The 17,978-nt window shown below is 41.3% G+C and overlaps 1 protein-coding gene across 7 annotated transcripts in view; it reads right to left on the reverse strand.

Moving 5' to 3' along the window:
- EPHA5 (EPH receptor A5) overlaps positions 1-17,978 on the reverse strand; it is a 165,982-nt gene that overhangs the window by 135,329 nt on the left and 12,675 nt on the right. For all 7 annotated transcript variants that reach the window (XM_062574426.1, XM_062574423.1, XM_062574425.1 and 4 more), the window contains exon 2: positions 16,230-16,294. In XM_062574426.1, the coding sequence (XP_062430410.1) occupies positions 16,230-16,268 (39 nt within the window). In that variant the 5' untranslated portion in view covers positions 16,269-16,294. The remainder of the gene's footprint in view (positions 1-16,229; positions 16,295-17,978) is intronic.

The raw sequence follows: 17,978 nt of genomic DNA on the forward strand, positions 1-17,978 counted from the left end.
CTTGGAGGCTGAACCTTTCAGAAAAATCTGCTTTTCTCATTCATCAGACAGCTGTAACTTTGTTCACGGCACCATCAAATTGAGTCCTATCATGCTTTTCTTTGATCGCTTCAGAATTAGGCTTTTCATTTTTAGTATCTAACTACATTTTTTCGTGGTTTTGAGGATGCTCTTGCTTCTTCGTGTGAGACAAAGACCATCACTTATGCAGGATTACAGTAAGTAGCTAAAACACAATCAGTTTAGGGTGGGTTTGTGTGTTCTTTCCTGCCATCCCTATCGTGAAGCAATCTGTCCTGATTGAATGAAGAATAATTATTTAATTAAAGATCCTCAGCAGTCCTACATTATTAAACCAGCATAAAAAGCCTCACATTGATTGTATATTCACTTTCAGTTAAGGCCTGAATCAGTAGGCTAAGATCTAAAAATGAACGAACAGAATGAGTTTATGACTGTTGTTAAGTACTTACCCACTATAGGTAATAAATTATACATGTGGATGCTTGTTATGGTTATTCCACAACATAATGTAACTTTTAGTTACTTTTCATTATATGGGATCCAATTCCCACTGCTTCAGGCTAATGTTAGTATTTAAATACAGTACTAGAATTACAGTGTTATAAATATAATGGATGGAGGTTCAGTCTGGCCCTTATGTCTCTAAATTTGGACTTGAAGAGACATGGATGTTTGCATTTGTTTATGATGGATGCCTTATAACCCCCAAAATCTCAGAAAAGATGCATTTCTGAAGAGGTTCCATATTTCATTAGCTATTTTTTTCTGACCTGTAACCCTACACAACTCCATGCTCCCTTCCAGTGTCTCTGGCAACCTCTGAAGAATCAAATGAACATTAATCTGCATTGGCTAAGAAAGCAAATACAATCACTTGGTAAATACTGAGCCGAGATATCTGCATTTCAGAAACAAATGCTGCTTCAGCAAACAACTGTGATAATGCAAAGTCCAGGAAAGCTGCTTTATAAGAAGACAGTAAGACTACCTCAAATTATTTACCTACGCAAAGGGTAAAACATGTGTTACCTGATGATATTACTGCAACACCTAATACAAAGAGATGATTTCTGATACTAGGTTGCTTTTAATCTAACCAACAACTACAAAAAAAAATATAATCAATCAAAGACTAAACACTCCTGTACAGAAGACACAACTAACTTATTTTAAGCAGTGGGGGTAAACAATGACAGGAGGAACTTGCTGCAGGAGTTTATTCTCCATCATTAGAAACTTTTAGGGTGAACCTGGAGAAAGGAGAGCATCTGCTGATGTGCTCCAGCCGATGGTGAGCTCAGCGTCTGGCCTAAGCAAGGCCATTTAAAGCTAGCTCCAACCCATCTGTGTTGTGCAGAAATAGCAACCGACCCTAAAGGTCCGCTTATGTTTATCTCTAGAGGTTATAACGAGGGTCTGCTCCATGCCTGAGTCCCAAAGCCATGGAGGGGAAGAACATGGGAATGCCATGGGCAAAGTATCTCAGAGAAAGAAAAAGGGAAAAAAGAAAAAAGCAAAAGAATACACCACACCAAAACCTGAGAAGGAGCATGCTGGTCTATCATTAAGTACTTGCCTGCTGAAGTTAGCCACATGCTTGTACGCACTGATTTCCTATCCAAGGTTTCACTTCGATGAAGAGAGGGTTAGAAGATAAGAGTGGCAGAATAGGAGGAACAGTCAAAAGCACAGACTTGGGTAGAATATGCATTTCTTCAGGTGGAAAGAGATCACCATCAACCCTTCCCAACAATGAGCATTTCAGGTTCAGATGGGAAATGATAGGAGACACATGGAGCCAGCGCCTCTCCATCCCAGGGCCAAACGGCACTCATGAGTTCAGCCCCCTAGAGCACTTTGGTCTGCCGTCTCCCACAGCTCCTCCAGCTCCAGGGGTTTCCTTCGGTGCTCCTTCTCTCCTGCTAAGCTAGAAGCCCCTCAGAAAGCCACAAGCAAGGACTTCTTTGGACTTGTGTATGGAAGAGTCTCCTGCACAGCTGTCCCAATGCCGGACGTGACCTGCTCTACAAGTTTTGTGCAACTTACAGCCCTAACAGCTGAATTACAGCAACAACTTATTACTGCTGAGCACAACAATCCTTCTCCAGTTCCTATTTCAGATAAATAAAGGTTTTAAATCATCTTTGGGAGATGCCAGAGGAAAGGTGCTACTCAGCACAGAAGCTGAAAGTGATTATTTACCCATCTCTCTCCTAGGCCTCGCTTTCATTCTACAAAATGAGCCAACTGATCACTTCAATTAAACATGAAGTTACAAATTATTTCATTATTATTTCACAGTTAAACCATGAAATCCTTCCCCTTTCAAACAGTCTCTCTTCAGCTTCAGACTTGTCCCCTCTTGGTGAAACTGGATTTGCATGCGTTTCATGTAAAACATGCAAATTTTAAAGAAAAAAAGATGAACGGATGAACTTAAGGAAATAAATAAAAAGTATAATTCTCACCAAAAAATAAATAATTAGCATAGGAAACAGCCTTTCCACAGATTATGTGTTTAATTGGACACCATTCTTATTAAAACGCATAGCCAGTGAAAGTCAGAATGCTAAAGAAATGGCACTTGGATTTTGAAAAGTTGCCCCCATAGCACACAGTACACAAAGCTTTCTAATAATGTGTGCTCTCATCCATAAATTATTGTGCACAAAGAAACTTAAAGCATTAAGCTGTGAAAAAAAATCATACTAAATAAAAGAATAAACCGTTCAGGGGAAGAACACACAAAACCCCCCGTTGTTGCATCTCTACAGCTTCCTCTCCCTGCCCCAAGCTGCCTGCTTATCATATCACATATTTTATAGCTATCAGCTGCCCCTCTACACTATGGGGCATGTCTGTGTTCACACACAGGTACAGATGCAGGCTGCACAGATTTATTCAGACAGCCAGGAAGGGGTCCAGTTTCCACGAGCAAATGCAGCTGGGCCAACCTCACCACCTTACATTTCACTCAGCTGATCTGCACGCTCTACTCCATTCCCGTATCGGTTTCATTCAACTATGCCACAGACAGAAAACTTGCCTGAGAGGCTATTCGCATAGGACTAGACCCAAAGCCTTACCGTTAAAGGAATTAACTGCCTGTTAATTGTGATTTCAGCGAGCTTCCAAGCAGCCCCTGCATGCCAGACTGCAAAATTATCTGCTCACACTAACAGTCCTACTCTGGAGTAAGTAGTCCTTGCTATAGCACACTGGTACAGGAGAACAGGCTTTTAGCCCACGTATGAGCAACCACCGTGTCTGCAAGAAGGAAAGGCAGACCAGATTCTTTAGTAACGTCTTGGCTTCTGGAACTAGGCTGTCACTTGCTCTGAAAGCTTATGCATGTTTTAATCACTGCTTGACATGTAGAGGGATGCACCATTCCCCATTCGGAAGGGGAATTCTCATACTTTTGCAGATTGAAGCGGCCAGAGACAGGCCACCCAAGCACAAAGGGGAGAATTCAGGGAAGGGAGTTTGCCAACTCCTGTGCTCAGCAATGCAATGCTCTGAGTCACTGCAAGACACTTGGTTTTGCAGGCATGAAGCCTGTACGCACACAGGTGCCGAGCAAGGACTGGATCCTACCTTTACTAGGACTTTAGGGGACTGCAGGGTTATATTTTCCTCTTTAAGAAGAACCTTTCCCACCACAGATCTTGCAGTAGAACAACCCATTTTCCCAGTCTAGAAGGGACAGACTCCTTTCCCAAATAACCAAGTGCCCAAGTCAACTGACTTAAGACTTCGGCATAGCCCTAGCACACGGCTCTGGGTCATGCACACATTGAGCATCACACCTGAACTCCTCTCAGCCCCAATGCCCAGCCAAGCAGCTACTAAAACACCCTCTTGTTTCTGCATGGCTTCCAATGCAAGGACGATTTCCTTCTCCCCTTGGTCTCTCTTCCTCACAGAGCCAATTCAAAAAGATATCAAAAGGTGATACGGCAGAGGATGCAACCCCTGACTCAGGCCATCGCCAGAAAGCCGCTCTCATTTCACATGCTGACACTTCAACAAGGACTCTGACAAATTGGGAAGAGTTCAGAAAGGACAGTCCAGAGCTACTCAAGCTCAAACTCTGCTTTACAGCAGAAACAACCACAGAAACTACTCAGGGCTCAAGATACAGCTATAGCCTGCAAAAGCATCAAGGGCATGGGTGTGGGAAGAAGAAGTAGAGATGACTAGTAAATAATATGTAATGTTAGCAAGAAAAGGCAGAGCAAGATCCATTGGCCTTGAACTGAAGTTTGACAAATTCACTCTAGAAAGAAAATTTATCTTAGAACAAGGAGAGCTAATTGCTGGCACAAGTTGCAAATGATATGGCAGACTCCCTGTAACAGAAAGACTTTAAATCAAGGAAGAAATCCTTCTCTAAAGGATGCACGATAGGTCAAATCAAAGTTACAACCTGTTGTAAGGACCACTGCACAAATGTCTATGATGTAAATACCATGACAGATCCAACTGCATGATCTTAATAGTCTCAATCAAAAATCCAGTGAAGCCACAGTACCATTATCTTCAGCTCACTCATTCACAAATCTGCTCTTATTTTTAAATAGAACTAGCAAATACTATAATGTTGTGCTTTTTTTTTATTGGCTGTTTTCCTCCATGAGCAAGAAAATTGTAACTCAGAAAGAAACAGCACATCCAGACTGCCAGTGATTTGCAACTAACATACTCAGACAGTGAGGAGTTGCCTAATTTTCTGTCCTATTTTCGTTTCGATTACTTATTATTAAGACTGTAATATGAGAGAAAACTAGCTCAGTTCTCCAAGATTTACAACTCAGTGCAGAGAAGAAAAAATTTGTCGGTAGTAGTTTCAGTTATATCATTGTATGTGAAAACTTTTTATTTCGCTATTTTCTTTGTTTGCAGCTTTATTTTTAAAACGCACACACACAAAAGCACGACAGTCTGGTTTGCTAACTTAATCTCATTCCCAGTTGTTCAAGAAAAGACTGGAGATCAGCAGTGCGAGCACCCAATTTGAACCTCAGCTGCTGGCTTTAACCTCAATCCTACAGCTTCTTACAGCAGGAGCAGATGCCCTGGAAATTCATCTGGGAAAAGCCTCTCTCGTATACGAAAAGCTTAACACAAAGAGACTCCAGCCTCCACTGAGGACCCCACGCAACATCTGGAGAGATGCGCAGGGACTCCCACGTACTGAACGCCAGCTGGGTTGGGGTGTGCCGAGTGCGGTGCCGCTGGGGAAGATGCCCCACAAGCAGGGCACCTCCGGAGCAATGCTGTGCTCACGCATCTAGTTAAAGCCTCAAAGGGCACTGAAAGGGGCAATGAAGAGAGGGGTCAGAAGGGTTTAAAGCTGGGGGGGGGGGGAATGGCATGTGCCAAAATAGCTTTGGAAACACTGAGCAAGGCCTGCTCAGGATTCCCTGCTTTCTCTCCAACACCTACGCTGCAGAAGCCTTTTACAAACATCATACAGGCAGCATAATAACCAAATCTCCTAGGGGCTGAAGACATTTGCCAGTTCAATACACTCACATGGCTCTGAGAAACAGGCTCGGTTAGCCTTAGCTACCGCAATTCAGAAGGACACCGTGGCTCCCATCTATCTGTATAGCCTGTCCACATCAGGACCAGCCCTTTAAGTTAAGCATGCCAGATTGTGAACAAACAACATTTTAAAACTGAACCTACCGGGCTCAGAAAGCCTGGGGAAGAGCTTTACAGCCTGTGTAATGGGCATAGATATTAAATTATCATTAAAATTAATAAGTGGGACAACATCCAAATCCCCTGATGGGTTTTGATTATCTCAATCTGGGTATTTATCAGCATCACTCCAACAGACTGAGTCATGAAGCTCTGACTGACTGGCGCGAGCAGTTCCTTATCCCACCCCAGCTTCTTTTGCACTGAAAGCAGGATGCGTAATGACGTCCAATGACTTAAGAAAGGCTTGATTTGGTCCAAAATTCAGCTTCCAAATCAAGTATTTGTTCCACTCGCATTTAGCAGATGTATTCTGCCTACCTGCAAACACGCAGCGCACATACTCCAGCCACTGCTTTCCCCAGGAGGCACAGAACTGTGCAAATTCCCATACCCCACTACCTACCAGGGAGCATCAATGACTGCCAAACATTTCTGTTCTCATCATCTGACAAATATAACTACTGTGATGGACATAACTGACAAATGAAGAAGGGAATTTTCAGAAAGGTTTATGCCGATTTTCCCAATACCAGAACTGAAAGGACTAGGGCTTTGCTTAACTACTGAACTAATCAAAATCCCTATTTTTAAGGATGGAAAATAAACTCCAGAATTAACACAGACACAAAAAAAAAGATATGCTGCCATTAAAGTTAATTACCTAGGAACATTCGGTTATTCAATCTGGCATCAAAATAAAGCAAACAGTAAACCAGAAGGAGCTTGTGTAATGAAGTGACTTTATCTCACAGGATTATACTTGTGGTTATGACTTTAATTGTGTAGTCTAGAAGGATTTGTGACATAAACTGAATAATCTTGCATTATTGTAATGATTTGTAATCACAACGCTGTCTACGATTTACTGGCTTACTATACATTTGTATTGCAATCAACTAGAGCAGTCAGTGCACGCTCTAAAATTCCTAACGGCACTTAAAACTGTGTCTTGCAAGGAGCTCCATCAGCTGCCCAGCCATAAACAGTTTGGAGGTCTGAAACCAGAGCATATTCAGCTGTGCATCTTCCCAACTCTCAAGGAAAATGAAACAAAAAAACAAAAAAAAAACCCGAGTTTTGTGAACGGACGACCAAGCACCGACACAACTGATGCGCAAAGACACCCCAAAAGACAAGAGAAATCAAGATCGTGATGAAATAGACTGCCTGCACAGGAAGAAGTGCTAGTTCTTCTAAATACCTGGAAGACTAAATAGATATCTAGTAATTTTTCTCTTTTTCAGGAAGGCAAAAATCCCAGGTACTTTTCCCACCCTGCTTTGCATCTGGTGCATATGGTTGGGACTTCAGGATTTCACCATCTCTGCAGGACTGCTCCCTAGAAGCAGCACATCTGCATTAAATATTGGGGAAATTCCAACACCAAAACCAATTAATTTTATTTTTTTTGAACACGTTAACTAAATAGATATTTAAATTTTAACATCAAATACTTTCATCACCTCTCACACAAGGCAACAGCTAAACTGAACGAGAAGACCCTAAAACCAGTAACTCCCCCTATACAACAAGAACAGAACTGCAAACATTAACTCTTAGATCAGTGTACACCAACATCTCAAATTGCATCGAGAAATACGCTGTGCTATCTTCTCCTGCCAACTGGATCTTCTGTACAACATTATGGGGCTGTCAATACTATGAGAAGAGACACTGATGCTGCAGGAAGACTTTCAAAGACTAGGATCAGGTCACTGTCCCCCAAATATTTTTGCTGAAGTCAAAAATAACTTTTTCACCAGAAGGGCTCAGACCTTCCCACTCTTCAAAGTTAAAAGTTCTCATCTTTGATACTGTAGGAAAATATCACAAGGAAGGTAATTATCCATAGCAAGTACATATCTTCAAAAGCTTCGGGCTTATTTTATTCCAGCACAGCAACAAATCTACAGCACAATAAGTATTTCCTGTGTTTCAATATACAGGTAGTTCATACACGCTAAATTTAGTAAGATACACTCCTAGGGCAAAAATCTGCTTTAAGAAAGGTAACTTTTCTAGCAATCTAAACGTCTCTGCTCACAAAGAACATTTTTTTTTTTACTTCTCTGCCAATTATTTTGTTAAATCAAAGACTTTATATAATCAAACCAGTGTCTTGGCACTTGCTGGAACACTGAAAAGAGAAACAAGCAAGAACTCAAAGGTCAAACACTTATCAGAGCATTTGGTAAGAACCAGGAGTCTAATATGACTTTGCTTCTTGGAAAGCTTTGAGAGAAGGCGAATAAAGGCTTGTGCTGGAGGTGTTACTGCCTGGTCTGAGAGATGCTCTTTTTAGAAAGCCATCAGCCACCTCTGCTCCTTACCACTGCTGTCTCCATCCTGGGAGCTGTCCCAGAGACACCTGGCTCAGCAGGCAATTCCTCATCCTTCTCCTTTGGCAACGTACCAAGCCTGGGTCATTCTCTGCTTTTCTTGTTGAGCGGCTCATTTCCTACTGACTCCCTGGGGCTGACCCTGGCCTCATTAGAGCTATCTGGCAACTCATCCTTGGATTAGTCCTTACAATTAACTAAGTTCATCCAGAGGCATATCTGAACAAGGGATGGGAGGTGGGAACTAGGATTAAGTTTCATTCACTCACAACACTCTACTACTGCATCATGGATGCTTTTTCTTTTGACTACTTCAAAATGAAAACAGGAAACGGCAATTTCCCATTATACATGGAAAATAAGAGTTCTCTTCTCCAAATGCTTTTAACTCCTCACTGATTGCAGCCACAGCCTGATCATGTTCTGCAAACCTTTTATACCCCCTGTTCAGCCTTGTGGGATACAGACAGTCGATCAGAGCAGCACACCACCATGTCACAGGGGCAATGCAGAGATGACCAACATGCAGGTGTCATTGACATTGCCTTCAACAACGCTTCATCATTCAAGTTGGAAAGAGTCTAAAAACTAGTTGGAATAGCCACCACTTTTCTTTGCAGAGGATTTCATGCCAAATACGATTTGGAAGTCATACTCTGGACACTTAAAAGCAGATGAACACACACATCTCCTGAAAGCATGTATTTATAGCCATGTGTATTTCTGGTACTGAAGGTCAAATCTATTTTGCCACTATACTTTCAGCATTAAAAAAGGCAGACCTCGTAATTGCTGGTTGCTTTAGCACAGATACTGAACACTAAATAATACAGCCCAGCATGTTTCCCCCTGCCCACTCCAAAGAGGTTTTCTGGGAGAAAATAAGGTGCATACAAACAAAATCTTTTGAGGCAAAAAGAGCTTCCAACTAAAATATTGGCATTTTTTTCTGATGGTGAAATTCCAGCCACACCGTCCGCTTTTGTACACATATGTGTAGGCTGTTTGAGTAGTTGTAGCTGTTTAACTGCTGAGCTATTTCTTGAATGGCCACATATCTAGAACTTGCAATCATAGAGAAGTCAGAGCTCTTCTGACAAAACCAGAGGCTAGGTCTTCATTTGGAAGAAGGAGCTAGGCCAATGCCCACTACAGCAAAAAGATTCCTCCGTAAACTTCCTTTTCTTCATTCACTGTACAATACATAAGGCAATTGCTAGCCATGAAGACAAAACAATAGCTTGCATTGTAATACCACGTTTTTAGAAATCTTGTGTTATAAAAATATTCACTATCTAGGCTAAAACCTACCAGACATACTCCTTTCTGAAGTGAACATTCATTTTATTTGGTGCTTTTCAAGCTGGCTTTCCTGAACAAGTAGCAGGAAAAGAAAACCAACTTTCTTCTATTATGAAAAGAATATCAAATAAATTGAATCCAAGACTACAGTCTTGTATTTATAGTTGCCCAAAAAAAATGCCATTAACCTGAACAAAAATATATGCACTCTAACAGGGCAAGAGCAAGGCCAATGTGTTCTAAGTCATAAAAATGGATCATGCCATTAAGTGATACATACACAAGGGATATATACATTAAGCCAAAGAAGAAATAACTATACCCTAAAAATACATCAACATAAGCTATACAATCTTAATGCAGATTTTGCGGACCCTGGGCTATGACACATGCATTCAGTAATGGCAGTACTTTTCTGCAAAAATTCATATTCTTAGTAGGAGCACTAGGTTTATACGTTCTGATTGTACAGTTACTAAGCTGGATACCACTATTTCTGGAATTGGCACAGAAGTAACGAAACAATGGTTTTAAACGATAAAGCTTTTCAAAGCTCTTTTATCCCTGAACTTAATTTGTAAAACACTACAGAGAGAGGGAAAAAAAAGGCTTTTTGCTAGCATGAAAAGAGATTATTGTTTGCCCAATGAGTCTGTAAGGAGTAACCTAATGCTGACAACCGTATGTAGGAAACAGAGAGACACTGAAGGATCAGCCTTCGTTTTTTAGTGAATTTTCAAGACCAAGACAGCAACGTATAGTTCTAGCAGAGACAAAGATTCACTTTATTTTTAATCTTAGTAGTAATACTCCATTTTACAGGATCTTAAGACTACTCCAGGTACTTTAGATCTCTTTCAGTGTGACCTATGCCTTGCCAGATGCTGCCACCAACTTTTTGTAGTGATGGATTGCCTGTCTGCAGCTGATTGCAAGAGTCCCATCCCATACGTACTGAAAAAAAACGCACCCTTTCAGACGTCCTGTCAACAGCATGGCAAGGACTTGAGTCCTGGACAACAAACGTAAGAGTGCACCCAAATGGAGTGAGAGGCTTCAATTTCAGATGCTTGGTTAGAAAATACTATTATTAGGTGATACTATTCAATGAAAAGTCTTGCAGAGCATGAGGTACTCAAGTTTAAAAGAAACTACATAAAATATCTAATCTGTCGTGGGCACCAGACAAGAAGTGGGTCATAAATGCAGGTCTTTGAAGGAATAAAAGGGCTGTTTGTAAACAAGGAAAGAAAAAAGAAAACAGAGTTTGCACCCTAGACACAGAGCTAACACAAGCTTTCTGTCTGCACCTTCTCAGCTGTAGGGCTGGAAAAGGCCAAAACAGATTATTTCCTCTATCCTGCAGAGGAGATCAACTCTGCTTGTCCAGAGGAGCAGAGATGACAATCTAACCTGCTCTCAAAGACTTCCTGTCAAAAAAGCTTCATATTTGCCCCAAGCTGCTCTGTCTTTACCATTAGAAAATACTTTTGTCAAGTTTAATTTAAACCATCTTGGCCAAAATGGAAGCCCTAGCCTTCTTGTCCCACCCACTGCAAACCTGTGGAAGAGGTTATTCCTTTCCTCTCTGCATCCCTCAAAACAGTTATGGGCAAGTCCACTACTCTTCACGTGGATGCATCTCCAAGTTCTCCAGTTACGCAATTACTCTGTTGTGGATTCTCTTCAATTACTTCCTATGTTTCCTGACGTTGTTCTCCAGCAGAGATCTTGCGAGTGCCGAGTAAGGCAGAGCACATCTTCTCAGATTTTGGTTGACATATTCAAGCTCCATGAAACAAATGCAGCCCTACAATCATTGGCAATGCCACCAGCACACCAGGGGAATGCACCAATTTCAACAGTATTTGGCAGGCCAAATGCAGCCCTCATGGCACTACCACTAACCTCCTTTACACTAGCATCTTTAATTTTGCTCTGTGGCCTTCAGGGTTTGAAGCATTAATTCAGCAGTGCTTTAAAAGCTAATTCAATTATCCTGCACAATAACTGCATTATTAAATTCTGTTGTATTTGCAGAACCAAAGCACAAGTTTTTTTTTAGTATATAATTACACCATACTATACATACATGCATGAATCACTCTGGTATATTGAAACAGGTGGCATAATCAAAAAAACATCACCATAAGATACACACAAAGCTCACTACATAGGAACATGAAGAACTGGGGGGAGCATCAAGGAGGATAGAAGTTTAGATATATACAGATACTACATTGAACCATTAGGAATCCTAGGGGAAAACAGAAACCTCCCACATGTTTTGACTCTGTTGAACTCAACACCACCTCCTGCTAAAATCCTTGACTTTGTATGTACTGGAAAATTACAAGTACCACTTTGGTTTGGATTACTCTGCTTTAAATAATAATATTTAAAAGTGGAGTGTTTGTTTCTCACTGACCTATGTGTGCACAAGCGCATGTATGTATAAATAAAAACTGAGGCCAAATTGCAGGTTTTTCAGGAGTCACTAGTATACGTTTTTAACCTATTCAGGTATTACTTTCACCTCCATTATGCTCCCTGCTGCAGTACAAGTTGTATTCTTGCAGTGTATCCCTCTCTGTTTCCTCTTCTATACTGGTCACAGCTGAGCAGCAGCATTTGCAGGAAAAAACACATGCTGCCAAAAGTACTGCCCTGAAAATGCCAATTATAATCATAGCTACATGACACAGCTCAATGGTGCCAAGAATCCTCCTTCCTCTTCCATGCTCCTCCATCACTTTATTTCTAGCCCTGAGGGCAAACACTGCCTCCAATCCAGAGCCTGGATTCCAGTACAAAATCTCAATCTGAACCAAAATCGACAGAGAGCAACGCGAATCTATTTACAAACCGTGCTGACTAATCTAAATCCCTGTTATTTTTAACTTCAAAGAGGCACCCTCGGGTACCTGTCCTCAAAAAAATGAGCCAGAAATACTGCTCATCAAAAATCAGAGCCACCAATGCCCTACATAAATGACAAGCGACTAGCAGAATGAATCTGGCTCAATTTACCCCGATTTTCAGTATTTGCCCTTATCTACTCTCCAAAGCAGAGGCAATTGCTTTTCTGCTTGTAGTTCAAGTGTGGCAAGCCAGCCAGCTCTCCCTCATCCTCTGCAATGAATAAAGAATTATGAGCGATCCCAGCATCCTCTAACATCTCCACAGGACAAGGTTCCTTAGTGCATGTTTATTTTCCTGTCTGAGCAAGAAAAAAAGCGGAACATGGAGCTGTGCAATGAGCCACAGCACACAGCCAATACTCAGAGGACCACAGAGGCCTTCCTGTTCCGTGCTACAGGAAGTTCAAGGAAATCAATGGGAGGTGGAGGAGATGGGAGAGGACCAGTTATACAAAAGTAAGGCAGGTATGCGGTGCTCTGATTTGGAAGGGAAAGAGTACTTCAAAGTTGTTAAGAACAAACTTAAAAATAAACCCCAGGAGGAAGAAGGTGTGAGAAAAGTAAATCAATGCTATCATAACCACTGAAGCAAAAATCAGACATAACTGCTGAAGAGATCAAGGCAGCTAAACCAAAGCATTTATTTTAAAAGGCAGCTTTTGCAATTAGCTGCACATTGCTAGAAGTGCTTCAGTTTTTATACGGCCAGACCGAGTAAGAATCAACTGCACAGGATTATAGGGGCTCTTTGGGGCTTCTACCCCGCTATGGCTTTGCAGGGAGCCCAACCACGTTGTGCATAGCCTCCGGTCAGAGCAACGGGGGAAAGGGGCAACACAGCTCACAAACCCTGCCTCATTGGACCCAACTATTTCTCTCACCGCTCCTCCCGTTGTTCCTACTTCTGTGAGTTTCTGTACGACAAAAGGGTTTAGCAGAGGCAGTTTCTGTAGGTCACACTAAGTCAGTGGCACAGCCGTACATAATGTTATGTAAACCTCTAATGTGTCCAGTTTTAGTAAATGTAGGCAGCACCACAGGAAATCAATCCAGAGCTAAGAGACTTACAGACTTTACAGGCATGCTTCACAAGGACTGGCTTTAATGAAGAAAACCTGCTTGGAAGGCTTCTACCTTGTGCTAAGGACCAGATTTTTTTCTGAAACAACCTCAGGAAATTCCAGTAACTTCCCTAAGCATAAAGTAAATTTAGAGCTACTGCAAAGCAAGGTCAATATTGTCCCTTTGGCAAGTGGTAACAGGATGAGTTCCCAACTCCTGGGAAAGCATTTCTATCCTGATCGTGATCCACTGGCAGGGAGATGGCCTCCTTTCTGAGTTCCCCTGCTACACGGACTTTAGGAGGATTTTGCCCACATCCTAACACAGATGTAACTGCAGGTTAAGAGCCATACATGACTGCTGCAAGCTGCTGAAGCCCGCACAGCTGGGAAGGCCTCCTGGGGTAGGGAGGAAGCCATGCTACCAGGACTCATTAACCCTTCAGAGAGCAAAGCTGCAAAAGAATAAATATCTGTTTGTGCACAACATCCCGTTCTCCACTCCAGGAGACCTCAGCTCAACCCCTGCTTGGCCACAGCACATTTCAGACAAATCGCTTCAATCCCACCAGCCCCTTGATAAAATCATAGAATCAGTAAGGTTGGAAGGGACCTCTGGAGATCATCTAGTCCAACCTTGAAATGAGTGACCCATACAGGGATTGAACCCGCAACCTTGGCATTATTAGCACCGCGCTCTAACCAACTGAGCTAAACCTAACCCCAAATACTCCACCTCAAGAAAGAAGAGAGGTTTCATACTTTCCAGGAGTATGGGAGAAATGAAACCCAGCCACAATGTGAGAATGCTGGATGCTGCCAAAACCCGTATCACAGAAGCACCTAGGCTAGACAAAGCTCTGTATAGGCATCCCGAACCTGAAGGGCTCCTCTCCCTTCCCCTAAAACTCCTTATTCACAAGATTATCTGGTGCATCCTGTCTTGCAGCAGACCAAAGTCTGATCTTGTGGGGACAGAAGGCACTAAAGTACTTTATTTGGAATTCTAGCTATAAAACAGGCTCTAAGTCTATCCTGTCTCGAAATGGGAGGGTCAGTTTCTTTCCCCTATCACAGCTTTAATTTTCCAGAGTAGAGCCCATTTTCCGTTGCAATCAGCAAAAATGGGATCAACAGCAGGCTAAATGAGACCAGCTGGACCTCTCTGGAGCATGGAACACCTTAAAGGTTTAAGATACAAAAACTGCCACTATATATAGCTGTAACAGAAACTTAAAGAGTATGACAAAGGCAGATCCTAAAGATCTGCCAAAAAAGCAAGTTCATTTGGCACGACTGGACCTCTCTTCCCCACCCCTCATGACATTTTTAAAAATATTTTTTAAGAATAGATGCAGAAATCTATTTCTGAAGCCTTTCAGTTTGAGCCTTTGTGATATACTGGTAACTCTTCCCAGGCTTTCCCATACAACTACAGAGACTAAATGCTTCCTTTATTTCATGAAAGTCAAGCTCCTCATACAGTCTCCTACTTCTGGCAGATGTGTTCTAGGAAAAAACAAATATATTTTTTTGAGATTCATAATAGAAATAAATGCTTCTCCTCCTCATGAAGTAAAGCAGCAACACTAAAGGAGTTTTTGAAGGCTGCTTCAAAATATATCTTTGGTAGGGACCATATCACCATTGGAACGGCTACCAACTACTTAAACTGATTAGAACCTACACAATACCGCTAACAAGAAAAATAAAATCTGATGTATCAAAGAGCTTACTTCAGCTCTTTGAATATATGGAAAAAAAGAATATATGAAATACAGAATACATGTAAATTCAGATTTGAATTCACTGTCTAATACACACTCATGGCGGTGGCTGTGTTTCATGTAAACACTGCCATCACCATTTTCATCACAAGCCAACAGGCGTCCAAATGAGACTGGCATCCAAGGCAATTCTGCAGCCAGTTTCAGCTGGTGTCTAAAACTCTGGAAAAGCACAATCCCGAAAGCTGTCATGTTGAAGGGCACAGTTGTGTAGCATTTCAATCTTAGGACATTTTCTAACGTCGGATAGCATTCATCACTCCCAGGAACTGTCAAGAACACTCAGCAGCTTGCAGGAGACAACCGTACACGACTTTATTGATAAACTCTCTATGACACCAACATACCAAGTATGGCCCAGTCAAACTAAGACCACAACAGACGGGCAATCACTTCATGTTCCCTACAACTGCAATCACTGATTTCTCACGTGATGCAGCCAGACCAAACAGACACACCGAAGGATACTCAAGCACCTAAATTCCAGCACTTACTTCAGTATCAACTCAGGAGGCCACATTCCTTCTATTTTCAGTATAGTTCATGGAGAGAGACAGAGGATCTTCAATAGGACTAGTCGAGGGGCTTAAAACTCAGCTCCCTTTCTAGTAACTCTGTGTTATCAGCTTCCAGAATTTTATCATGGACCTAGACCTATTTCAAAACAGTACTGCTCCTTTAAAGTGAATAGTAATGCCCTGCGGAAGACTTCCAGAAAACTGTGCCGCACATTCACCTCAAGGCTCAAAAAGAAGAAAAAGAGAATCAAAATTTTGCACTTAAATTTAAATAACCCCATAGATATTCTTGGTGTGGGGAGGGCTGAGGGGGCTGACTCATGGTGGCTGTCTTTTTTTTTTTTTTTTTTTTTTTTTAATACTTGTGGCTGGCTCTACGGCATAAATAAATCAATCCCCAAGCCACAAAGCTCCATTTTTCCAGTCACAGCTTGTTGTTTTATTTATTTTTTTTCCTTCCATTGCCAACAAATCACTCCAGGGAGGTTTTTAAACCCAGTAGTCTACATTTGGAATGGAAACGATTAGTATAATTTGTGACTGAGAAAGCAAACAACAGACTTACCCCATTTTTTGGGTACGCTATCCAGCCCAGATCCCCCATTACGGTGCGCGAGTCCAGTAAATTCACTAAAAAGAAACAAGAGGAAAAGCTGTTAAGGAAGTTGGATGGATTACATATTGCAGTCAATACGCCAAGATTTAGGTAAGTGCAGTGAACAGACTGCTTGTAATTAACTGGGGAAGGTTAACGCATGAACTCCGCTTAACAACGAGGTCATACTGTGAAAACCCTTCTAGATAGGCATTAAATTCCTCCTTTGAGTTCTCCCACTGCAGCAAGATTCCATATGCACTGAACTTTTGCAGAATGCAGATCCCATCTTTAAATTCTTGGGATCTGGTCTTTTTTGGGGGGGGAACAAATACACATATATATACATATATACTCACAAACATGTATGTATGCTTACAAACACACACACTTTTTTTTAAAGAAAGTACAGTTTTTAGCATAATCAGATCATAAGACAAAAAAAAACCAAACAAAAGCAACAGGCAGAATATCCTGGTTATCATAAACTCATTTTTAAGAGTATTTTATACATAAGTAATAAGAATATTCTTGTTATAGGGAAAACTATTCTCTTCTCTCTCGCCTGCATTTTTCCAAGTCTTTTGACAACTTTGTTATTAGAAATCCAAGGGATCTTTCCTTGTTTTCCCCAAAAAACTCAATTTGTTTGCAGCTGTGGCCAAATTCAACTTTTCAACTGCTAAGCCACACAATTAACTAACTATTTACATTAAACAGCAATAAATTATTTCCAAGCTTTTAACATTTTTCCCTCATATTACCTAAAATATGGAGTACAAAGTGTGAAATAATTAAAGAATAAATCTACACACATTTAACAGAGCTAAAGAGAATTATGGCAGCTTTTGGGGCTGTCTCTATGGCTAAGAGCCTATTGTGCTTTCCAGTGCCCCTTCTGTATCCAGGGTTTAAATCCTGAAAGTAAAACTAATCTCTGAATCAGCTAATCTAAAATTAGCAGGAACTTTCTACTACTTTAAAAGCACAGGATTTCCTTCTCTTTGGATTACAAGACTTGCTTCCCACAGTATATTTGTGTACTGCAATCTCACTTCTTACACTCATGCTCCTCTTGAAAAGGAACCGATTTCCCTGGGTCTTTCTTTCTCCAGGTCTTCTGATCTCCCCCTGACGTATTCTTTAAAACCTCCTAATCAAGTTTTTATAACGGGATGGCCTCAAGCAGACATCAGTCTGTGATGAGCCAGCCCCAACAAGCCTGAAATCAGCGGAGGAGAAGACTGGGGGCTCAATATTTTTTTGAAGCAAGTCCATTTATAGGTACCTGTAGTTTCACAGATAGGTGGAACCAACAAGTTACAAGTCGAAGCGTAATGGATGTGACCATCGTAAACCTCAGCCCAGTACTTCTATCAGGCTCATTTGCTGCCTCTGCCAAAGAAAAACGCTGCCAACTACCTACCTCTGGTATTGTAGTTACTCTGTTTACAGGGTATCTGCTGTTCCTGACACACACAAAAAAACTCTGATCAAATTTCTTTAATTAGTATTCAACTTCGAGTGCCTGTTTTTCCCAAATGAGTCAGAAACATAAATGCATAGGAAGTACAAAGATTTAATACCAAACCATATTGTCTACGGCGAGGCAGAGAAATAAAACCAGAAGTGCACTACATAAGTACAATATACTATATAAAAGGCACGTGCCTTTAAAATCTTAGGGAAATACTTAAAGCAGTAAGTACAGATTAAACA

The sequence above is a fragment of the Rhea pennata genome, chromosome 4 (genome assembly GCF_028389875.1).
Source record: "Rhea pennata isolate bPtePen1 chromosome 4, bPtePen1.pri, whole genome shotgun sequence".
In the NCBI taxonomy this organism is placed as follows: domain Eukaryota; kingdom Metazoa; phylum Chordata; class Aves; order Rheiformes; family Rheidae; genus Rhea; species Rhea pennata.